This window comes from Pinus tabuliformis, chromosome 9 (assembly GCF_031772625.1).
Source record: "Pinus tabuliformis cultivar Carrire ecotype Pingquan chromosome 9, CPIR1, whole genome shotgun sequence".
Taxonomy (NCBI): Eukaryota; Viridiplantae; Streptophyta; class Pinopsida; order Pinales; family Pinaceae; genus Pinus; species Pinus tabuliformis.
The window spans coordinates 1039638722-1039664392 of NC_142307.1; the positions used below are offsets into that span (position 1 = coordinate 1039638722).

At 36.9% G+C, this 25671-nt stretch overlaps 1 protein-coding gene across 3 annotated transcripts; it reads right to left on the reverse strand.

Moving 5' to 3' along the window:
• Positions 1-418: 418 nt before the first annotated feature.
• Positions 419-20318, reverse strand: LOC149152248 (cellulose synthase A catalytic subunit 9 [UDP-forming]-like). 3 transcript variants are annotated; one of them, XM_089445861.1, is made up of 9 exons: positions 19803-20314; positions 19274-19622; positions 19036-19164; positions 18433-18564; positions 18080-18292; positions 17847-17942; positions 17600-17770; positions 1392-1742; positions 419-1281 (listed from the first exon to the last, which is right to left on the reverse strand). In XM_089445861.1, the coding sequence occupies exons 1-9, from the start codon at positions 20072-20074 to the stop codon at positions 742-744; spliced, it is 2253 nt and encodes a 750-aa protein (XP_089301987.1). In that variant the 5' UTR covers positions 20075-20314; the 3' UTR covers positions 419-741. The 3 variants fall into 3 exon arrangements, with proteins under 3 accessions (XP_089301987.1, XP_089301988.1, XP_089301989.1); XM_089445863.1 differs by lacking the exon at positions 419-1281 and having other exon boundaries at positions 1404-1459; positions 1572-1742; positions 19803-20318; XM_089445862.1 differs by lacking the exons at positions 18080-18292; positions 18433-18564.
• Positions 20319-25671: the final 5353 nt, after the last annotated feature.

Here is a 25671-nt window from a genome sequence, read left to right on the forward strand (position 1 = left end):
AGTTGAAGATTATAATTTCAAGGCGCATGGTTTTCTGGCGGTGGTGAGAGCAACCAAACCGATAAACTACTGTTGTAGATGTGTTGTTTATATTACTCACGAACAAGGAATTGTGAATTAGTAAAGACCGATCGTGTTTGCAAGCTGGTATTTTCAAAGGATTGGAATGTGAATGGAAACAAATCCTGTATTTGGGCTTTCAACCAGAGTAATAGTGAAGCTGAACATCTGTGACAGTCCATTTAATGGCATTACGGTTTAATTTCCTAGCTTCGGTTACTAACTCTATTTCTCCCTATATATATTCATATTTTGTACACTGTCACAAAAATGAGAGTGAAGTTTTGCAACTCTAAAGTTGCGCAGCGATGTTCTGTTGATAATTTTAAAACAAAGGATTGAAACGTGAAAGATCCCCTTCTAACAAATAATGCGTTTTATACTTTAAAATTGTTTAAACATATGTTTAGCAGTTTTGCAAAACAAATTCTAACCAGAATTGTTTAAATAAATGATATATAGTTCTTGGATGTGAGCGAGCTGAACTTAACTGGAGATTCCAGGATTATTTCAGAATCTAAAATATTCTTTGAAATCTGCAATGAATATAAGGATGACCCTTATCATCCTATCATTGCTTTCTTTTCTTAAATATGGCCTTATGTCTCATATAACCTCCAGGATAAATTATGTGGCTTCATCTGATCAATTGTCAAAGTTGTTTTATGTCCCTGAATTTCTCTAACATAGGTAAATGTTCACCATCATACACAAAATAGTAGTACCAATAACAGACGGCAGCATCACGGAGAGAGGCACCATATCAATTCCCTTCCTCACATCGACCAATTGAGAAAGAATGGGATGCAGTATCACCAAACTCCACATGCCACATAACAATTCTACACACATATAATTGAACGATTCTGTGCCTCCATTGATCACAAGTGTTGCTGCAGTCACCATGGCAACCGAGAACATCATGACCAGCATTACCAGAGGAGTGAACAGAGGCGATGCAGTTATTTTATAGGGGGTTGCATTATCTGTTTCTGAATTCTTGGGTGTGACTGAAAACCCTGTTTCTACCAACCCAATAGATATGAAGAATGCTTCCAGAGTGCCCAATAGGAAACAGGATGCGTTTGATATCCACCAAAACCGCTCTTCATTCCACCATTGTTGAAAACTTCCATCACTAGCCCACCAAAACTCTAGAAAGCTCATTACATGCTGGAAACACATTGCTGATAAAAACCAAATGCTCTCTGGGTCTGAAATCTGTATGCATTTCCATGATGAAGTTACGTTATAAGATTTCAAAAGAAAACTCCGACAATGGTGGTGTAGTGAATCTCAAAGAGCTAAAACATGAGCATGAAATAACATACCTTAGGAGTAAGTGATTTGGCAGACAATAAACAAGCAGCATGCAATATCGCATACAACACTACCAACACTGAAATTCCCGCATAAAACATGCAATCATAAAGATAAGCGATTCTTTGCAAAAACATGAGCCTTGGGAAACCATAAAACAGAGGCGAGGATCGACAGAGTAAAACGCTGACCAGTCCACAAGATATCCGCTTCCTTTGTGCTAAACGATCCAAAGCAATAGCAGGTGCCACCCCTTTAAATGCAGGTCGAGTAGGCCAGAAGTAAATAGATCTCCAACCCAGACAGTGCATCTCTAATCCTGTCAACAGATCTTCTGTGCTCGTTCCATACCTCCATCCAATCTATTACATCATCATACATTGCATTAAAAACGTAACATCATTTTCTTCTTTCCCATCATATAACTAATACAAAACACAAAATCTCGAAGCCACTACCTTACTAAAAAAAAATAGCATACCCACCAATAGAGTCCTCCAGTATATAAAGAATTCAAAATAAAATCTCCGAAGCCAAACTCGTCTTGAGTATATATTTAAAACTCACGAAGCTATAATTTTATCGAACAAAAATGCCCTCATTGTTCGGTCATTTAGTCTAGATATCAAGAATAGTCACAAGCATGACAGAGCAATGCATAATCAAAAATTTCAACGGTGGAAACTTCCACCCATGAAAGTTCAAGATGCACATGTCTCTATTTGAAAGAAAGAGAATTTTAGAGAATCAAAAAAAGTTTAAGACCGAGCTTATTGCTCATGAAATGGGAATTGACCAGGGATATTACTACACGTATAATCATGAAATGGAAATAGAGAGATAGAAAACTCGTCACAATACTGCTGAACCTTGTGGGATTCCCAGCTCCTAGCCTACTACCTGTAAACAGTACAAAGGGCACAAAAGGAAGCTTGGGACACTATGTCTCTAACTGTTACAAACACAGGAAACCACCGCATGATGTGTTTGAACTTTGTGTAGGAAATTAGTTTAGCTGAAGATCACAAAGGGGGAGTCCATTACATCGGACATAAACAATTCCAAGTCTCTGTTAAACCAACTAGTGCTAATAAGAGCATCTGTTTCAGAAGATGACAGCATCATGACTCTTGCAGGCAGTCTTATAAAAGGTTATTGTTGGTATTTGAGAGCCTGAATAATAAAGATAATGAAAATATCATTCAACATGAAATTTTATGTAGTAAAACCTTGACAGTTTATCAGGGAAACATCCATGGGGCATGGTAAAGTATTTTATTATACAAGATGAACAATTACAATCAGGCTTACAACCACTTCAATCTTTTAGGCTTCAAATAAATATCAAAGTAGGCACTGTTACGTGCATTATGCAAACTACTGCCAATTTCATAAATGGACACTGTTAGACTAACCACCAAATATTTACCAAAGTAAATTTTGGTTTTTACATTTTTTTTACTTTAACTGTTGTCACAGAGCCTGAATAATAAATAAATTACAGAATAACGTCCAACACAAGATTTTATATTATAAAACCCTAACAGTTTATTAGGAAAACATCCACGGGGCAAGCTAAGGTAGCTATTATACAAGATGAACAATTACAATCAGGATTACAACACCACATCAATCTTTTGGGCTTCAAAGACATTAAAGTAGGCACCATTACATGCATTATGCAACATGCCACAGGTTTTATAAACCAACATTGTTAGACTAACCACCAAATATTTACCTAAGTAAACTTTGGTTTTCATATATTTTTTTTAAATTTAATTGTTGTCACATTTTAACAATCTCTACCTTAACAACAATTTACCTGATACCTTGCCTAAGCCCCTTCATCATTTCTTTTGTAAGCGAAGAGAAGCCAAACACCATTGCAACTTCTCTAACAACACTAGTTTTGTAAACATGTCTGCATAGTTTTCTTAAGTATGGAACTTTTGAAGATCTACTCTACTTCCATCAATAACCAAAATGGCACTTAATATCAGTATGCTTAGTCTTACTAAAATAAGTTGGATTTGTAGACAAATGAATAGAACTTTCACTATCACAGAATATAATTACACTGTTCTGCATTCTTCGAAGCTCACCCAGAAGACCCATCAACCAAATTGCCTCCTTGTAGGCATGTGAGACAATGATATATTTTGTCTCTATAGTGGATAAAGCAACTATTTCTTGAAGCTTTGACACCCATAGATCCTTCTTCAAGAGTAATGGCATAACCTGACGTAGACCTCCTCTTGTCCAAATCACTTGCAATATCTGAATCAACATAACTGCATACGGAATCACTAATACCGTTAAGGGTGATGCAATAATCACTGGTCCCTCTAAGATACCAAAGCACATATGTCACTGCATTCCAATGTTCTATTCCCAAATTTTCCATATAATTGCTGGCAACACCCACTGCATGTAAAATATCTAGCCTAGTAAATACCCTCAACTTCCTATTGCAATAGCATATGATATAAGAGACATATAATCCTTTTCTTCCTCACTACTAGGACACAAACTTGAAGAAAACTTAAAATGGAAAGCGAAAGAGATATTTACAGGTTTCACATTATTCACCCTAAATTTCACAAGTATTTTCTCAATATACTTCTGTTGTGAAAGCCTGAGCTTACCATTTTCCTGTCTTTGTGTATTTCAATGCCCAAGATTTGTTTTGCTGCTCCTAAATCCTTCATATCAAAGTTCATTGCCATTTGAACCTTCAGTCTGTTGACCTCGTCAATGCTTTTGCTTGCAACAAGCATATCGTTAACATATAACACCAAGATAATGAACCATTTAAACTTTTGAACTAAACACAATGTTCATACTCAGTTCTAGCGTACTTTTGGCTCATAATGAAGGAATCAAACTTCCTGTACCATTTTCTAGGAGACTACTTCAAGTGATACAATGATTTCTTGAGCTTTCAAACTAAATTTCTTTTGTGAAGTTGCACAAAACCTTTTGGTTGTTCCATGTATGTCTCATCATCCAAATCTCCATGTAAAAATGCCGTTTTAACATATAATTGCTCTAATTCGAAATCAAGCAAAACAACTAGTGCTAACACAATACAAATAGGTACAAGCTTAACAATTGGCAAAAAAATTTCATGAAAATCTATAACTTCCATTTGAGAGTAACTCTTTGCAACTAGTATGTCTTTATGCCTTTCAACATTATATCAACCCCTTCTTTCAATTTGTAGACCCATTTACACCCAACAACCTTTTTATCTTTAGAAAGTTCTACCAGGTCCCAAGTTTTGTTTTCTCCAAGGCATCTATCTCCTCTTTCATTGCCACCTTCATGATAACAAGAAGGTTTCTCATCATCAGTAACCAAAGCAATAGATGAAATGAAATTGGTGTACCTTTTAGGCGGGTTTCTCTCCCATGTAGATCTTCTTGTGATGGTTGTGGCATTTCCACATGTCCTAAATATCTTCTGCATCCACAACTTCTTCATCATCAGAAGCTTCTTCTTGCTTCCTTTTGTCTACAGTTGATTGAATCTCCAACTGAATTTTGTTAGTTGTTGTAGCATCGGATATGTTCTAGCCTTGAAATTTTGTGGAGAGGCTAGAATACATGAGATCTCCAAAACGCAGAAATCGTTTATGAAAATTCCGCCGAGAAATGACTTAATTAGATTATTAACCAATTTTTAAATATTTTCTAAGTCTAAACTTAGGTAATATGGTTAATTAATTAGTATTAATTAAGTCAAGGTAAGAATCATCTAGAAACTCACACGGATCGATCCAGAGATGATCTTAACCACCGATTATGTTTTAATCTTGGTCGTTGGTACTCCAATAGAGGATAATAAGAGGAGGTCAATGTGGTGATGGAGAAGACACTTCAGCAATTCGATTTCCAAAGTAGCAGCAGCCAGTTGACGAAGAGAAAGCTAGAGATCGAAGCAGAGACAGTGAGGCTGGAGGAGGCATTCCATATCCAGCGAGTGCTTTTGCATAGAGGTAGAAGAGCCACAGAGAGACCGACGCTGGGGCAGCGCAACAACCTTGAGAGGCAAGATCGATTTGTTGAGAGGGAGAGATGTCTTCAGTTCCAGAGGCTGGGAAGGAGTCCCAGAGTGTCGGACAAGCATCTCTCCAGTCAGGATAAGGCAAAACGACTTCATCAGAGACCAATCTAAGGCTAGACGTCCAGCAGGCAGCTCAGAGGGCCGAATTTCTGAAGGCAAGTCGTGTTAGGTGTTTGCCTGTGGGGTGAGGAAAATTCCTCCCTAGATTTTTGCCAGTGTTTTTCTTTGTAGGATTGCCAAATTTCAGCATCCAGTTGTGTTAAGAATTTCTCATTGCTGCATAATAATAAAACCCTCAGTTGTTGCACTGGTTTTCCCAAGTTGGGTTTTTCCGGGGACATTTATCCAAAAACAATTGTGCTATTTTTTATGTGTGTGCTAGCATTTCTCAGTTTCCAGCGCACTATTTTATTTGTGAAGGTTGCAGTGTATTTATTTCGATATTTGTCATAGCAGATAAATTGTTAATTAATTAACAATTAGGAGAAATAATATCAATTGCTGCAATAGAAGTCCAGTTTAGAATTTTCACATGGTATCAGAACCTGAGTGGTGAGCTGGGAAGCTCAGAAGCAAAGGAGAGAATTTCGCTGTTTAGAGGGAGCAGCAGGCCGAAATTAACAGAAGTTGCGCAGTACCTAGACAGGCAGACCGAATTACTGGGTCTAGGGTTTGATTTTCAGTTGCAGGTTAGTACAAAAGTCAAGTTGCCCGAGATAGTGATTCCAACAAGCAGAGGGAGCAGCAACAACTCATATTTTCGCTAAGCAGATTTTTGGTTGGATGTAGAGGGTTTTGCAGTTGCAGAATCAGCATCAGGTGGAAGAGAAGAGCACACGCCGAGGGAAAATTTCTCTTAGGGGATCTCGAGTCTTAGAGATCTAAATTTTTCTAGTTGCAGATTGGAAGTTGCTGTGAGCAGATTTTCTCACTCAAGAAGGGAGTGCGAGTAGAAAATTCAACAATCGAGCAAAGGGAAAGAAGGAGATTTTTGAGGTTTATTTCTCCAGTTTTGAGTTTCTAGGTTTTGTAGCTATGCAGGGATGGTCGTATGAGATTGCCAGAGGGGGCTGTGCAAGTTAGCCAGAATGTAGATCTAGGCAACAGATCGACTTCCAGTTGCTGGAGGCAGATGTTGGAGGAAGTGGGAGTTATGTAGTGTCAGTTGCAAAGAAAGGAAGGTTCCCAGCCAGGGACTAGGCTTGAAAGGAGAAAGTGGGGCACCAGATCCAGGAGGAGGAGTATAAGACTCCAGCGTGCATATTAGGCAGGGTCCAACGCAGTTGCAACAAGGAGATCAGTCAGATCAATTCTGGATTGTTGCAACAGGACCATCACCTTTGCTGCAGGAGCCCACAATATCATAGTAGCAGGTTCAGTGTCAACAAACACAATTTGTCATTAGACAGTTGCAAATCTAGTTGCAATCAGTACCCGAGAGACAGTTTCAAAGCTAGATGCAGTGACATGGGTAATGGAGGAGGAGCATAAGACGCCAGCGTGCCATATTAGGCAGGGTCCAACGCAGTTGCAACAAGGAGATCAATCAGATCAATTATGGATTGTTGCAGCAGGATCATCACCTTTGTTGCAGGAGCCCACAGTATCATAGTAGCAGGTTCAGTGTCAGCAGACACAATTTGTCATTAGACAGTTGCAAATCTAGTTGCAGTCAGTACCCGAGAGACAATTTCAAAGCTAGATGCAATGACACGGGTAATGAGACTTGTCTAGTTGCAGTATGTAGGTGTAGTTCCAGCCAAGAGATTCCCAACGCAGAACTACGCAATTCAGTTTCTAGTGTAGGAGGACAGTGCGAGTTGCCAAGAGGGAGTAGAGAGATTTCGCATTGGGAGATTGAGACTCAAAGGGAGTCTAGCTTCACCGGGAGCAACCCTATGGAAGCTAGTACTTTAGGATCTGGGGAGATTAGACTCATTATTACAGTAGTTGCAGCAGTAGTGCAGTAGCAACAATAGTATGAGTAGGTCAAATTTCGCCTTGTTTGCAACTATACCTCCAGGGGTGAGGTGGGGCAACTTGGAGCTATAGTCTAGAACTGCAAATGTTTGGGCAAGGTCCATTGAGGTGTCCTCCTCATGGATCAATACCTTGCTACAGGGGCCCACAGTATTCAGTAGCATGATGGATCAGTGTCAGGGATGCAGTCAGATTCCAGAGTGATAGTTGCAGACTAGTAGCAGTCAGGTGCTGAGGAACACAGTGCAGAGTAGGCAGCAGTGCAGAGTGGCACAGTGCACAGTCAGCAGCAACGCAAATTTTCCTTGGTGGACAATGCAGTAGCTAGAAGCAGTTAAGACTCGGGAGACAGATGCATCATACTAATCACAGTTGATTCAATATTTTGGATGCTTTTTAGTTGCAGATGTTGTAGTTGTAGCAACAACAGATGAGAGGGAGTTGCAGTGCAAGTGCAGTGTTGGCAGCAACATGGCAGTGTCAGTAGCAGCACATATGCAACGTATATCAGAGTTGCGTAGTGGTTGGTGGGCAGTATGGCCAGACATCAACAACGTGACAGGAGATGATGCAGAGACAGTGTGTTGTGGCAGGGAGTGCAGCACTAGAACACATTCCTCGCTAAGAGGGAGTGTTAGTTTTTGTAGCATCAGATGTGTTCTAGCCTTGAAATTTTGTGGAGAGGCTAGAATACATGAAATCTCCAAAACCCATAAATCGTTTCTAGAAATTCCGCCTAGAAATGACTTAATTAGATTATTAACCAGTTTTTAAATATTTCCTAAGTCTAAACTTAGGGAATATGGTTAATTAATCAGTATTAATTAAGTCAAGGCGAGAATCATCTAAAAACTCACACGGATCGATCCAGAAATGATCCTAGCCATCGATTATGTTTTAATCTTGGCCGTTGGTGCTCAAACGGAGGATTATAAGAGGAGGTCGATGTGGTGATCGAGAAGACACTTCAACAGTTCGATTTCTGACCAAATTGATTTCTAGAGTAGTAGCAGTCAGTTGCTAAAGAGAGCTAGAGATCGAAGCAGAGACAGTAAGGTTGGAGGAGGCATTCCAGATCCAGCGATTGCATTTGCAGGGAGGCAAAAGAGCCATAGAGAGGCTAACGCTGGGGCAGCGCAATAGCCTTTAGAGGCAAGATCGATTTGCTGAGAGGGAGAGACGTCTTCAGTTCCAAAGGCCGGGAAGGAGTCCCCGAGTGTCGGAGAAGCATATTTCCAGTCAACATAAGGAAGAACGACTTCATCAGAGACTAGTCTGAGGCTAGATGTCCAGAACGCTACGTAGAGGCTCAAAGGGCCGAATTTCTGAAGGCAAGTCGTGTCAGGAGTTTGCCTGTGGGGTGAGGAAAATTCCTCACTAGATTTTTGCTAGTATTTTTCTTTGTAGGATTGCCAGATTTTGACATCCAGTTGTACTCAAAATTTCTCACTGCTACATAATAATAAAACCCTCAACTATTGCACCGGTTTTCCCAAGTTGGGTTTTTCTGGGGGCTTTTGTCCAAAAACAATTGTGTTATTTTTTTATGTGTGCGTGTTAGCATTTCTCAGTTTCCAGCGCATTATTTTTCCGCAACATTTTATTTGTGAAGGTTGTTGCGTATTTATTTCAATATTTGTCGCAACAGATAAATCATTAATTAATTAACAATTAGGAGAAATAATATTAGTTGCTCCAATAGGATCCCAGTTTGGAATTTTCACAAATTTGTTGAATTAATGGTACCTATTCTTGTTTCAAATCAACTTTTACAAGTCTGTATCATTTAATGAGAGGGTATTCATCAATATTACCTAAATTGCACGGGTTCCCGAACCCAAGGGTGGGGTTCTCGAACCCGTCCCAGCTTCCCATCCCCACGTTCCGGGTGCTGGAACGGGTACCTCTAAGAAGAACCCTGAAGAACCCGGTTCTTCTTGAAAGAACCCGAGACTTCGAAATCATAAACCCGGTTCTTTTGATACATCGGAAAAGATTGCAAAGTGTCGACGTCGATGTAATATTCCCAACTCAAATATACTCAATTTTCTCTTAAAATTTCTGAGTTTTTAATTGAGTTTCAATGAGTCTTAATTGAGGTATTTCATCAAATAGTTGAAGGGCAACTGCTGTAGATATTGGTTTTATATTTTCTCTCAAGTGACATGGACATGGGTCATTGTAGCAATGGGAAAATGCTTCAAATAACTAGACAACTTATTTATAAACTCAGAATTAGACTTTCACTGTAGAAGACTGATTTTAAAATGATGAAAATTTCTGAGCATAAACAACCATGCAATTAACTAGACACCAATAGATGTAGTGAAGGTCAAAACAGTGGAACCTGGTAGCATTACAGCAGTATATAAATGGAATATCAGCCTTTAAATAATAGATCTTCAGCTATTAAAATCAGTCTTCTACAGCAGAGATGGATCAGCAATAAACGTAGCTTGTTCTCTGAAAAATCGTTGTTTAACAAGGCAAAGTCTGATATTGTTTAAGAGCAAATTTCCCAAATTTTACAATGCCATTGCGAAGGACACACCTGGAACATGCTCCATTTAATAAGAACTTAAACTTGCTGATTGTCAGAGCTTCTGCAATTAACTTGATTTCTTGAGTAGGCAAGCTGCTACAGGATTTGGCAAAAATCTTGAAATCTGGACAGTGAATAAAGATACATAAATTGGGCTCTATTATCTCTTGAAAGAGTATATTCGATCAGCCTTTAACCTCTAAAATCAATACGGTTAAATCATAAATATTTTAGTTTTCTTGTTTAAAGTTGAAAAACATACAAATTCATATATATTATAATTTATAAAATATAATATTATATATTATATATATAAACTATAATATACCCCCGACGAACCCACACACCCTGTTTCAAAAAATGACTTCCCCGTCCTCGTACCCGTCCCCAAACCCACGTTTCCTAGCAACATAGAATAATACATCTCTACTAAGGATGATTTTGTGGGAAGCAAGATCCCACATTCTATATCCCATAGCTACACCATCATAACCAACCATAGACATATTTTTTCGATTCGGGGTGTAACTTAGAATGCCGATTTTTAGGAGTAAGAGAATAAGCACCACAACCAAATTTTAAATTTGAATAATCACAGGGATGGTCTATCCAAACCTCTTCACAAATTTTACAATCTATTGCAACCGATGGTGATCGATTTACAAGCTAATAAGCAGTAGTGACTGCTTATGTACACAACTCTTGTTGCAATTTCACATTGTTGAGCATGCTTGCTCTTTCTAGAAACATCATGTTCTTGCATTCTACCACGCCATTTTATTGGGGAGAATATATAGTGGTTTTGTGTCTTATGATCTGAGCTTCTTTGCAATATTTTCGAATTTTAAAGACATGAGCTTGCCTCCATTATATGTCCTTAAACAATTGATTATTTTGTCAGCTTTCTTTTCTATCATAACTCTAAATTGTTTAAATATACTAAACACATCGAGTTTTCTTTTCAAGACATAGACCCACACTTTTCTAGAGAAATAATCTATAAATGTTACAAAATATGACGATCCCCCAAAAGAAACCATAGGGGATGCCCCCAAATATCTGAATGGGTATGATCAAGAATACTTTTATTAATATGACTACCTGCTTTAGACTTCTGTCTACACCACTTTCCAAATATACAATGCTTGCAAAAACTCAAATTCAAAGATTTGAAATTTCGAAGTTATTTGTGATTTATTTAGTAGTTGTAGTCTCTTCTCAGTGATATGACCCAGTTGTTGATGCCATAAATAAATGGATTCAATCACTTCCTCAGATATCGGCACTACTTCATTAATGTGAGTACTTCCATCCTGCCTGTAAAGGTTGTCTTTGTAACCATCATAACCACCAAAGGGCACTTGGACGCACATTCCCTGCTCCACCTTGACTTGTAAACTTATGACTTCCAAAATCCAAAGCTTCCAAAGAAATTAAATTCTTCTTTAGTTTAGGCACATGTCTAACATTTGTTAATGTCCATATGAAACAATCAAACATTTTAATTTTGTTGCTTCCAACCCCGATAATCTCACAAGAAATATTATTCCCCATAAGAACAATTCCACCATGAACAACTTGATATGAATAAAACCAACTTCTATGTGGACACATGTGATGAGAAACACCAAAATCTAACAACCATTCTTCATAGTATTGAGGAACATTACAAATAGACAAAATTTCATCAATCATTTCTGGACTTGATTCAAACGGATTTGCCTACTTTTTAAAGTCTTCGTTGGATTCCTGTCTCTTCCAAAAATCCTTCTTGAAATGCCCTGACTTGTTATAATACCTACACTTGAGTTTTCTCTTCTAGCCTTTCAACTTTGATTTGGATGTACTTCTTGACTTCTCTCCTTTTTCTCTTGACCGACCTCTAGCTACCATTGCTTCTGGTGTGGAAGTTTCAATACTAAATTTCCTCCGCACCTCCTCAAACAACAACACTCCAACAACATAATCAAATTCAAGAGTCTCAATTGTACTAAAGCTAATGGAAGTGATGAAATGATTCCATGATTCAAGAAATGAACACAACAAAGTAACTGTCTTATTTTTGTCATTGACTTTAACATCCATACTATTCAACTAGCATATAAGAGTATTAAATAAATTCCAAATGATCAGTGTAGATAATATCGGCGAAATATCGCCGAATAGTGTAAATATCGCGATATTTTCGGCGAGCCGAAATATCGTCGAGAAAATATCGCGATATTTTCGGCTCCCGAAAATATTGCGATATTTCCGAGATATCGGCGATATATCGTCAAAATATCGCGCAACGATAGAAAATATCGCCGGGCGTGTTTTGCCGTGGCTAGAAAAAGGAAAACTTGGTTTTTTTTCTTCATTTTTGTTTCTGACTGTTGGAGAAGGAAGGAGAAGAGTTTTGTGGTGGTTGTCAACGAGGGTTTGAGGATCAAACAATGATTATCACCACCAACTAAGATTTTTTTGTGGATCAAAGATTGAAGAATAGTGAGACAAACTTCATTTCTTCCATTAACAGGTATGTTCTTAAAAAACCCTATGTTAATGATTTTTTCATAGATTTAGGGTTATGCTTGCTTGCTTCTTTGCCTACCAACATTTTGTTTCTTTGTTTTTCTTCCATTTGCTATGATTTTCATGCCCATGAGCCAATGCAAGGGTTTTATCCATATTTGGACAGCAAGCTTCATTTTTTTTTCAACTTTCTTATGCACACCCTCTTATTGCCATTTTTCATTCAGATTGCAAAATGCAAATAATGTAGTAATTTTTTTTGAATGAGGTGGTTATTACTTATTATTTTTTCATTTTGTGTTGGGGGGTTTAATGCCAATTTTTTGTTTTTTTTTGTGCCCTAGGTTTGAATTAGTTCACTACAAATGTCAAATATGCCAAAAGCCTTGAACCCATTTTGGGAGTATGGGGAGGCTGTTGGTGGGGCAAATCAGGCATATATATCATGCAACTTGTGTGGGATCAAGATGTCGGAAGGGGTTACACAATTGAAATACCATCTGGCTAGACTCTCTGCATATGATGCAGATGTAATGCCTTGTATGGTTTCTAGTGCAGAGGTTACACAAAAAGCTCGTGAAGCAATTGCTGAACAAGACAGAAAGAAAGCTGCTAGGGAGAGGCCAATGGTCTTAGATAGATAGCTGCTAGTTTTATTTGTTTTGCAACTTTTGCTACATATAAGTTTATAACACATGATGATGAAATACTTTTAAAGTTTTATATATGTGAACTTATTTTGTTTGAGTCCTTGATTGGACAATTATCACTATCAGGGATCAGCAAGATATGTGATGTTATTTTGTTTGAGTCCTTGATTGGACAATTATCAGGGATCAGCAGGGTTTGGTATCGCCGTTGAAGTTTGATGTATCATTTCTATTTGACATCATATATATCAGTGCCTTCTTCATATTTATGTGCCAATGTGTTTAGTTCATGTTGTTATTGCTTTATATGTTTAGAAATCTGAAAAAAATGAATATATTATGCATTTTTTATGCTTGCCGGTATTTTGCCGATATTTTCGCCGATATTGCCGATAAGATACTTTCTGAACCCTCGCCGATATTTTGCCGATACCAATATTTTCAACGCTGCAAATGATCTACAATTTGCATACCTTTCTTCATTTTTAGATTGTATAGTTGCCTCTTCAAGTAGATCCGATTTGTCAATGAATTCGTCATATAAAGGCTCTCCATCTTGCTCCATAAGTTTGTTGATGTTAGTTCACTGATAATTTTAAATAGAACATCATTTGCAAGACATAACTGAATAGTGTCAAGGGCTCTAGCATCTAGGTCTCCCCACTCTTTATTGGTTATATTTCCAAGTTTCTTCCTCCTGCCATCTAACGCCTTATTCAACCCTTGTTGTACTAACAAAACTCACATTTTAAGTTCCCATAATTTAGAGTTATATTTAGTATTTACCATTAAATTTCGCCACCTTGAATTTGGCATTTTTTACCTTTGCCATTATTCTCTACACACAGACTCTCCCTCCAAATTGATTTTTTTTATTCAAAATTTTTGGAATAAAAGATATATAAATACTTTTACAAATTGCGTTTCACAAATTTTGTTATCTTCACCAGACTTAGCTTCTTTTAAGATAAATTTAGATGTCATATATATATATATATATATATATATATATATATATATATCTGTTGTAGGCTAGACCCACAGGGATTTCAACCGACGACCTATCACAAGGAGTGCCTTAACAGTGCACCCATTCACAGTGAATCCAAAGCCCTACGGGCCCTCTAAAAAAATATATATCTCCACCACCTTTTTTTTAAAATAAACTCTAGGAATATTTATTTTTTAACAAAAAAATATCTTCTTCAAATAAATATGGCTTGGTTTATCTCTGCATCTACCATGGTGGCTTGATATGGCTCTACTTTCTGCACCTGGTTTGACCACAGATGATTCGTAATCTTTTCTTCGGTGACGTTAAATAGAATTGCTTAAAGAGGATGAAAATACCGTAAGTGCAACATCAATGAAGAAGCAACATAAAATCAAGACAACATAGACAATGCACCAAGATTTGTTAACGGAGTTCACTCACAATATGTGAGCTATGTCTCCGGGGCCAACTTCAAAATGAAGAGGCCTCTATATTATCTCGGCAAAATAATGGCAAGTATGTGGCAAAATACATGGCAATACCTCACTTCTAGGAGTGACCTAAAATTCTACTACTCTGATACCAATTCCGATTGCACTAGTGGATTCCTTGCGAAATTTCGTGAAAAATGAGAATACTTGACCAGGTTCTATAACTTTCACCTTTGGGTCCATTAGGGAATCTTCAAGATGCCACAACAATCAGAATATTCTAGCAATATTCTTATAGAATAATCCCCGCAATATACATGGGAATCTATCTCGAAAAGTGCACCCAAGATGGGCCTCGTATTTTGTGCACAAGCTTCCACGACTCTATGTTCCGCCGCAGGTCCTCCTCTGTTCCGAATACACTGCGAGGGTTTAAATAATAATTGGTGGGCAGATGTTCCAACATGCCCCGTTGGCACATTGGTTGGCACACAGTTGTGGGTTTGTTTGGTTGGCAAGGGTCATGAGTTCAAACCTGCAAACCCCAACCATTTTGGCTTCAAACAACATATAACATATATATAATTGTTGGTTTAAACAAACATTTGACCACCGTTATGTTTAACAGTGTCGTCGAACTGCCGCTGTATTTGGCTATGTGACCAACTTTAGCCACACTGTCTGTAACCCCACCATACTCGTGGGTTGGTTGGGCCTCCATGGCTATCAGCTGGGTGCCACATGGCACCATTTGATTGGGCAATGTGGCGCCTTCCCATTGGCCCATGTGTGCGCCTAGTCACTCTTGTCCTGCTACATCATATGCCCAGTAGGACACAACATCATGCCACATGGAGCATTCAGTGGGTGACACATGGTGCTTTTGATGGGTGCCAAGTGGTGCTTCTTAGGCGGCTATGTGGCACTGTTAGTGTCAATTTTTTGCCTGTTTACAAAAAACTTCAAATGAACATAACTTTGTCATACATACTCAAATTGAGGTTTCATTCGCGTCGTTAGAATCGTCTTGACGAGATCTACGACTTGGTGCCAGTTTTGCTGAGATTTGAGGACTTCATATTTTGAGCCTTTTTGGATCCTCTTGGATCAACAGACCTTCACTGCTTGTGATTGTCCCACAACAAGCATGGCTCAACCTCTTTCTTCCACTCGACTAGGATGTTGACTTGACTCAATTCTCTCCTTTGTTGTGCAAATATTTCTTTGATGGTTATCTTCTACGTGACAACCTCCAACTCCACAAGGATCTCGACTTGTGCAACTCCATACACAACCTGTGCATGGGTCCTTTGTAGTGACGACTTTTTGCTATCTATCCTTTGTGCAAATTGACTATTCAATTCTCCTTATCTACAGGCTCGAAATTTGCCAACACCTCTATAGCCATGGCTCTCTAGGGTTCGACTCTGTTTCTATTTAGTGGCATCCCTCCCATGGCTTGACTTTGTCTCTGTGTGTTGGAACAACAGATGCAGACTTGGTTTCCCTCTACTACACGTTAGCTCTGTTTGACTCTAGAGGAACCAAAATAAACACAACTCAACAACTTCCTTCATGTTGATGGTTAGGGTATACACTCTGCTCGACCTTTCTCCTATGCACACAACTCGACTTGGACTCTAGACAAATTTTCGGATTCCTCCTTTTCAAAGATTGGGTTTGCAAACTTGCGGTTAGGGTTTCTTTTGCCTCTTCCACTAACCAGTGCTCTGATACCACTTGCTAATATTTGAGAGCTTGAACAATAATAAATTATAGAGGATTTAAAGACAAGAAATGAGAATAACATTCAACACGAGATTTTACGTGGTAAAACCCTAACAATTTATCAAGGAAACATCCACAGGACAAGATAAGATATTTTATTATACAAGATGAACAATTACAATAAGGCTTATAACCACTTCAGTCTTTCAGGCTTCAAAGATATATTAAAGTAGGCATCATTATGTGCATTATGCAAACTATCAATAGTTTTGTAAACCAATACCCTTAGACTAATCACCAAATATTTACCTAAGTAAATTTTGGTTTTTAATTTCCTTTGAATTTATTAGTTGTGACACATTCTAACAGTTACGGAAGTCCCATTGTCTCTCTTGGCAATTGTTCTGGTCTTATGCTATGGACAGTAATCAACTTATTGACAAAGAAGGAGATAGGGTGGAAGGACTTGGGCTTATACCGGAGACATTCATAGCTTTAGAGGTTGGAGGAAAGACAAACACCTAGGAGAATGTCACTTTAAATACTGCAAGACACCCAAGTCCATAAGAAAACAACATATGCTATGTTTCACAAATGTCCAGGGGTGGGGGATCACAATTTTGAGGACATGGCTGGCAAGACCCCCAAATTTCAGAGGGCAAGCAACTGGATGTATAAACAAATATCAAAATATCCATTAAAAAACGAAGGTATTTTTCTATAATGTCTTTTTTTCATGCCATGAACTGAACTTTCTTCAAGATACTTTTCACCTGTGCTTGATAAAGTGTTATTTACTGCATCAATTGTTTTGGCACCATAGAAGAAATTTGATTTACACCATAATGGTTTTTATTAACCCCTGATTAATGTATATAATGCCTTGTGACATGCACTATGAACTTTCGAGTGGCTTGTTTTTATTGCTCATGAGATAGGAAAATTAAAAAGGTTTAATGTAACGTAGAAATCAAACTCTTTCAGGTAGCAAATACAAACTTCAATACAACCTGTATAATTCATCTGCAGCTACTTTTGTGTTCCTCAATTTAAATCTAATTCTCTAGAGTTATTTTACTGTTCCTTTCCACCATTTCAACTTAGGAATTTGGACATATATCTAACAAGCTCATGATGTATATTTTAGAGAAGCTATTTTATATCTATTCTTTTATTTTAAATCTACTCTTTTAAGTATCGTAGTTTTACTCTCTGTTTTTGTATCTTCTAACCAGTGAAAATAATTCTAAAATTGACATACACACAAAAAAAAAAAGAGAAGAAGATAAACTTGAGCGTTGACCGAGTCTTATACCTCCTTTCCCCAGGAGATTTTGTCTTCATAGTGGCTGGTGCATAAATCTAGAGCTGCTTTAACTGTAGAACTGTTGAGCCGAATTTGTCTTCCTAACCCTGACAGAGCAGATTTTTGAGGTAAAGGAGAAAAACCTAGTTCTGAACTATTACCTTCGAACCTCTCTACTAATCCTGTACATACCAACAAAATGGAAATAATTATTTATCTTCACGTGCAAATGGATTGGGAATATGAAATAATACTTTCCTGGTTTATAACCCCACAGAGCAGCTCTTCGATGGACACACCCTGTTCCACAGTAATAAGGACCTTGAATCCCATCCAAGCCTTTGAGTAGTACCTACAAAACCTTGCAATATATTAAGTCTTTCTTTCTTTCTGAATATATTTATATGTATTTTTTGTTGAATTTTTACCAGTGAAAATGGAACAACTTAAAGGCTGAACTGTAGCAGGACATTATTTTTTATCACTAACATCGTATAAAAAAACGATCCTATTTCCGTAAAGATCGCCTTTATCAACATTGCCGAATACTTGTGGAAATTGAACAAAGGCCACGGTTTTTCCAAGGTTTGGATCCATGAAAAAACACATAACATGTCTGAGAGCCTTGGAATCATTAATGTACATATCGCAGTCCAGATTTAAGACAAAAGGGCTACCGCTGAAAACTTCTGACACTCGAAGCTGCAAGCATGAATGGTCCACTGATTCAGAAATTCATGATATTCAAGCATTTACTCGGCAAGAATTTTTATGTGTATTTCAATATTATATTTGTATCAGGTCTTTTTATCAATCCAGGAAAGGGTTACTAATCAGAATACCAGTGCATTCATAGCCCCAGCCTTGAAATGATGTTTACACCCTGTAGTTTTCTCCCGTGCTACATATACAAACAGCGGAAGGCTCGGAGTTTCGCATCCTTCAGTTGCAATATTACTGTCCGGTATTATAATCTGCACAGTCGAGCTACCGAAAATCTTAATCGTGACTGAGTTTCCTAGCTGTTTGTCTAGCTAAAGAGGTTTCATCTTTGTAAGACTCTGTACCTAGCTAAGCAAGGCTTACTGAGATGGTAACGCTGGATGTTTCATACTCATCAAGGTTCAAATATCCAAAAATAAGTTTGCATATTGTGGGTCTCTTTGCTTGCGCAAAGTTCAAAGTTTAAACGATCAAAATCTTCTAAAATTGTAAAATGATGACATTGCATTGTAATGTTTCCAAAATGAAAGAAGGTATGGTCGCAACACCTTTAATAATAATAAGTTGAGATTATTCCATGATGCAGTGGTAAAGTTATTCCTCTCACATTAGAAGAGGTACATGGTTCCAAATTCTCCCAGGGTTTGGATCAGATTAACACATGAGATGAGGTTTATCAATAAAAATTGAACTTACTCAGAAAGGAAAAAATATGTGGGTACCTCAATAATTGGTGGATGGTCTCTTGGATTATCAATAGGCCAGGACGTGTGCTCCCTTGCGAATTTCAGGGCTTGATCAGGACTCTGTGCCAGGCAGTTCACTCGAATCTTCAACTTCTCATACTCTTGCTGCGTCACGCAAATTTGTGTATGGATCATGAAACGGGTTTCATTGGCAGTAGAAATAAGTAGGAAGAACATATACGATAAAGTGCCATTTTACTATGAAAGAAGGTACCTTCAAGGCATTCCGTTGACCATTAAAGTCTGAAGACTCTTCAGGTGCTGAGGTTTCCTCTGTCTGAGAAGAGAAAAATGCAGCTGGAGCACGGGGTTCGATAGAGTATCTCTTGCAGAAAGGTACCCACTTGAGAGCAAACTTAGAAACCTCCAACATCATTGAGAAGGTAATGGGAGAAGCCGAGTCATCGGAAACATAGCAAGTAACCTTGTCAAATGGGTAGTCCACTGCTAGAACGGATAGTATGGTGTTTGCAGTGACGATTGGTGGCTCCTTCCATGGGTCAGCTGTGGTTATGAATACATCAACAGCTTGAAGCTTGCAGGGTTCTCCACTCTTCTCGTACCTACATTAATATATAAACTTCAGCATATAGGTAGGAACGGGCTTCATACAAACTAGCAAGGAATCTATGTTAACCCCTGATTTGTTCTGTGTGGAGAAATACCAAATTCCTCTATGCAGTCTGAAATTTGAGGTGTGACTATATATCTGAGAGTGAAAATTTGAGTATGAGCATAGATACCTGGAGGATAGCCTGTCAAGATATGTCTTCCTTTCAACAGGTCTCCATTTCAAAATGGTGTACACCAAGAAATTGACTACAAACATAACTTCACAAAATCCTGCTAAAAACCAAATGATAAATGCATTGTCGTCTAAAGGATTAGAAAAACGATATTTGAGAAGAAAGAAGAGGCATCCCATCCTCAGTAATGTGAGTGCCCGATAGACATTGATGTTCTTAGTTGCTCCCACAGCATCATGAAGAGGAGGAAGATCATGTTCTCCTTCCATGGAAACAACAAACGAACTTGTTACCCAACCGAACGCTCCCAATACACTTGTTAATCAGGACCATATGATCTGAAAACCAAAATCTGTGCTGTTGGCCATCCACAAAATTCTAATGCAATATTCATATTCTATTTATATATATTTCTCCATGTTCATTATGACAGTTAAATCTCATCTTGCAACCAGAGCGCTCCCAATACGCTTGTTAATTAGGACCATCTGATGTGAAAGTCTTCCAAGTCTGTGTGTTGTTGGGCATCACAATTATTTATTATAAAAATTTATTAGAATTCAATTGTCAAATCAGCAGTTGGGAGTGGGGACAGTTATGGTGGTTTGTAAGGGGCAGGTTTGGACTCTATTATAACTCAATTGTCAAACCAGCAGTGGGGACAACCATGATGGATTGTTATTGTCAAACCAGAAGTGGGATAGCCATGATTCACTGTTATGTAGACTATGGCCACTTGGCTTCGTCTACCCAGCGTTCAAATTTTCCCTGACAGCAAAAAATGGCCGGCAAAAAAATTTCAAAAAATCTCACAATAGGAATGTTTGAATCAAGTTTTCAGTGGTAGAAATGAATTCAGCACCATCAAAAACCCCTGGGCACCCAAAATCTTGAAGTTTAATAGTTGTAACCTGGATTTACAAAAAATCCTGCTGGATTTTTTCAAAACGGATTTTATCAAAATCTTCTGGAATTTCCATAATTTTCCAGGCAAATTTGAAGGTTGGATAGACTACCACGACTGTTATTGTCAAACTAATGGCGGGGACAGCCATAACTGGCTGCTATCTGCAAACTCTGCATAACCCAATGGCGGGGACATCCATAACGGGCTGCTATCTGCAAATGCTGTGTAACTCATCATTGTTATTCAAAAAAAACTTCGTCACCTCTAATTACCTGATAATTTGTAAAGAGCAAGTTTTACTCTTTCGCTCCTAGAAACTCTTCTAAGTCCAGAAAGATTTACCTTTTTCTTTAAATCTAAAACCAACTCCTAATCAAACACAATTTTAGTACACACGATTTTAACACAAAATTCGTACTCTCTCTTTTTTTTTTTTTTTTTTTTATATATATATATATTCCATTTCCTTCTCGGGTGGAATCTCATATTATTAAAAAAAGGTAAGTTTGAGCATGGATTGAATATCGTTGGTTGTTGATAACTAAATTATACCGCTGGATTGCTCCGAAATAATATCACAGTCAATTCACCAAAACCTTTCACTTCAACTCATGTCAAATCACTTAACCCTGCCGAACACTCGATACACGATCCTTTAAACAGACACTTTTAACTCAAACCAAATTACACAGACAAAGTTTGGAACACTCTCGATAAAAGTTCGGTAATTTGATAAGTAATTATACAGCTGGATTATTCAGAAATAATATCAATGTCAATTCGCTAAAAATTGTCACACTCAAATCAATAACCTACTGGTCACAAACAATGCATACACGATCCTTTAAATGGTCACTTAAATCAATAACCCAATCTTGATAAATGCTTCATGGCGTTTTTAAATGGTCACTTAAATCAATAACCCAATCAATCTTGATAAATGTTTTATGGGGTTTTTCAAGAATGTGATAATTTTATTGAAAGGTTATATTGTTTGAATTGTTTTTATGGTGGAAACAGATTCAACACCATCAAAATTTTCTGGCACTTAAAATTTTGAAATTTGATATTTGTAATTTTGATTTCCAAAAAAAATTGCTAAATTTTAACAAAATCTTGTTGGAATTTCTATTATTTTCTAGACAAAAATGTCACCTCCTTAAAGTACATTTAATCATTTTCAATCCATAACCATACCGTATAACCATTTGTAGTTTTTTTTGTGGGACTTGAGTGATAATTTTTTGTTGTGAGATTGATTTTGAATTCATAATATAGTTAACTTTCTAAAAATCCTTGATGCCTTGGAATCATGTAGATAACAAAGCTCAAACTTATTATTAAAAAAAATCCCTATCGAAATTTAATTAAAATTTATCTTAAAATTGATGTTATCAGAACTGAACTGGTGATCGAATTGGAAAACCTTCAAAATGGGGAACTCGAATTGGAAAACCTTCAAAATGGGGAAAAAAACCGGACCAAAAAACCAGTCCACCAAAAACACATATAATATTCAAATTTTAAAGAAAAACATCCATATTCATACGCATCCATATGAATCCAAACCATTTATATACAAATAAACAAAACTTCTCATTTTTATAGCATGTAAGAGTGCACATAACCAAAATAGCATCGAGTGCAATCCATCTCTCAATAAAAATACATCAACAAAGAGACTCTAGATAGTCTCTAACATCCAAAAGAAATGATGTTACAACAAATATCTACATACCATCAAAGTCATTGCCTATACTGAGATCTTTAGTATAAATATCACCCTCTAAGCATTAAAATAAGATAGAAAAAACATAGCATATCAAGTTAGGATTCTCTTTGAGTGATGGGTACATTTTAGTAAGGTCATGACATCCACTAACATCAAAGCACATAGAGGGCTTGGTGCTATTGATTCAATATTAGTTCCACAAAATCCAATGGAAACGTTGCAATCCCCCAATCCTGAAATCTTGAAAAACTATTGAGTCACTATTGAGTCCACTGGGTTTTGAGTGAAATAAAAAAATGTACTTTCTCCTTTTGAAATAATGTTAAAAATTTAAGTAAAAAAATAAAAATGAAAGATAAAATAGAATGTCACTTTTACTTTAAGAATTTAACATTACCATGAATTGTATAGCAATACCAAGGCCATTGGCTTGAATATTAGGCTAACACACTAAAAAAAATATCTTAAAAAATTGAATATTTATTTTAAAAAAATTGTTTTCCCATATTTTTAATCAAATTGCACAGAACGGTTGATTCAAACCGCTTCAGTGACCAATAGTTAATTCGGTACCGAACATGCCAGTTCCATAACAAAATACCAACCCTTTCCAGTTCCAAACCTTAAACCAGGCCGGTTTTACCTCCAAACTGATTGGACTGGGCGGTTCCAATGGTCCCAATCCAGTTCTGATAAACTGTTAAAATATACTCAATAAAAATTTAAAAAGTACAATGATTAAACTATGCTCTCATATTCAAATTGCTTTAAATTTAATAATATATATACACTCCCATACAATATCTAATCCAAATCTGACATCTTCACAATTCTATGCCACATTTATAGATGGAATTTAACGATGCCGTCTCAAATATAGGCAAAAGTTTTCCCTACCCATCAACATTTTTCGTTAAAATGATAAGAAGTGACACAAGAGTTAAAATGATCGAAAGTGACACAAAAGAGTTGTAGAAACTATTAAATTTGATAAGGGTTTTAGATTTGAAATTTCTGCCTTAACCACATTTAATATTTTATATTCATGTTCATAAGCGCGAAAAAAAAATAGTAAATATTTATAATTTTTTGGTTAGTCAATAATAGCAAGCCAGAAGTGTCCATGGGCATTTATGGATAATTATATTTATATTTTTTTGATTAGTTAATAATAGCAAGTCAGAGGTGTTCATGGTTATTTATGGATAATTATGAAAATCGAGGTAGAAGAATTAGCAAGACGACCATAAAATGTTTGAATCATATTTTTGATAGTGAAAATAGATTCAGCACCATCAAAAACCTCTAAAACACCTAAAACTCTAAAATTTGATAAATATAAATTAAATTTACAAAAATATGTACCTGATTTTATTAAAATCTAACTAGAATTTTCATAATTTTCCCAGGAAAAAACAGTTTTGATTGAGCGACTGTTGTCAACGCCCCTAAAAGAGTTGTACATTCCACCCCGGATGAGAATGGTAGTTCAAAGAATCGCAGTGCAGTCTCTATTTAACACAGGATTGGTGCCGAAGTTTCCAAGGATAATAACCATGAAGACTTTTTTTCATGTCTTATGCAACGGATTATTTTCAAGTCATTTTCTGATGAACTGGATTCTTTTCAAGTCATTTTCTGTGAACCGTCAGGATATCATGATTCAAACATGACTTTTTATTCAGTGGTTTTAATTTTTTTATCTAAAAAAATTATTTTAGAGGATATCGAATCATAATGGCTGTCATTGTTCATTTTGAAATTCATATTTTAATTTTTACTAGATTTCATGTTTCCATGAATTAAAAAGTAAACTTGTTAATATATATATATGTGTAGTTTAAACGGAAGTTTTAATTTTTTTTATCTAAAAAATTTATTTTAGAGGATATCGAATCATAATGGCTTTCATGGTTCATTTTGAAATTCATACTTAAATTTTTATTAGATTTCATGTTTCCATGAATTAAAAAGTAAACTTGTTAACCTATATAAAAATAGGTGTAGTTTAAACGAAATAAACTTTTTTGTAAACTCTATAATAGACACCTAGTATTAGCTTATATTTGTAGAGTATTACAAAATTCATAACATGTCTATTTAATTTGGTTTAGACAAACCTACAGTAGGAGCTTCCACTAGTTGTTCATGATCATTATCTTCGTTTTGTTGGTCACTTTCCTTGACGCATTTGGCCCTCTTCTACTTAGGTTCGTTGCTATATTCTGCCTCTGTGAAGATGTCTTGTTCTCCCATGCAAGATTTCCTTCCAACTCATGTCGATAGCAGCTAATTTAGTTTTGCACTCCATGTTTGATTTTTCAAAGAGTCCCTTTAAAAAAACATATTTTATCTCCAACATTTCCAATTTTGCTTGCTTCCCCTCTTCTTCCAAGTCATCTATCTTTGCCACTGCACTCAACAAGCCTTTATCGTTGCCGACAGTCGGTCCAAAAGCACATTTAGCTTCATAAACACTTGGCTTGGAGTCATTGATCCATCCTCCTCTATTGTTACTCCATAACACAATAGAATGCTTGGAGTTCCTCTTGCAATTATATAACTATTCGTTCTCATGTAGAACCCTCTTCGTAGAGGATTGTTTTGAGTCCTTTGCGGAGCAACTAAAACGATTATAAGACTACCTATGCCCCTGAATCGCCTTTGAGATGCCATTGAATGTGTATTTGCATTATTCGTGTAATCTTCATGATCCAGGTGGCTCCAGACACATACAAAAGTCCTAGAGGACTCAAAAATGGTCAAAATTCAAAATGGTTAGATTGCTCCCAAACGAGTATCAGATTGAAGTGCTCGTCGCCCTGATTCCAACGGTGCGAACAACATTCCAATCCGAACTAGTATGAGGGAGAAAGAGCCAGTCAAAGTTGGGCAGTGAGCCAGGTTTAAGTGTCCTATAAATTCACATCAACCAACGTGGGAACCTATCTCTTGAGAGCGGGTGAAATTGTTGCCTCTTTAATTTGTCTAATATCCCTTATATTAGACAAAATAAAAAAATGGCCTATTATAAAAATAAATAAATAAATATATTAAATTAGGTGGTGGGCCATGACCCCTACCACTTCCAACGGGCCACATACATATATTTAAAAACAAATTAATGGGTTGGCAGCCATGACCTTGCCAGACCCTCCAACTACCCCAACCAACATACGTTATAACACACCATTACGGGGTGGGCGGGCCACCTCCAGTGGACTCGG

Coding starts and splice junctions, on each gene's coding strand:
- LOC149152248 (XM_089445861.1), bottom strand. CDS start 20,074: ATGGAAGGAGAACATGATCTTCCTCCTCTTCATGATGCTGTGGGAGCA. Junction 18,565..19,035: donor ACCATCCACCAATTATTGAG/GTACCCACATAT, acceptor TCGACTGTGCAG/ATTATAATACCGGACAGTAA. Junction 1,282..1,391: donor CCAAATCACTTACTCCTAAG/GTATGTTATTTC, acceptor AAATGCATACAG/ATTTCAGACCCAGAGAGCAT.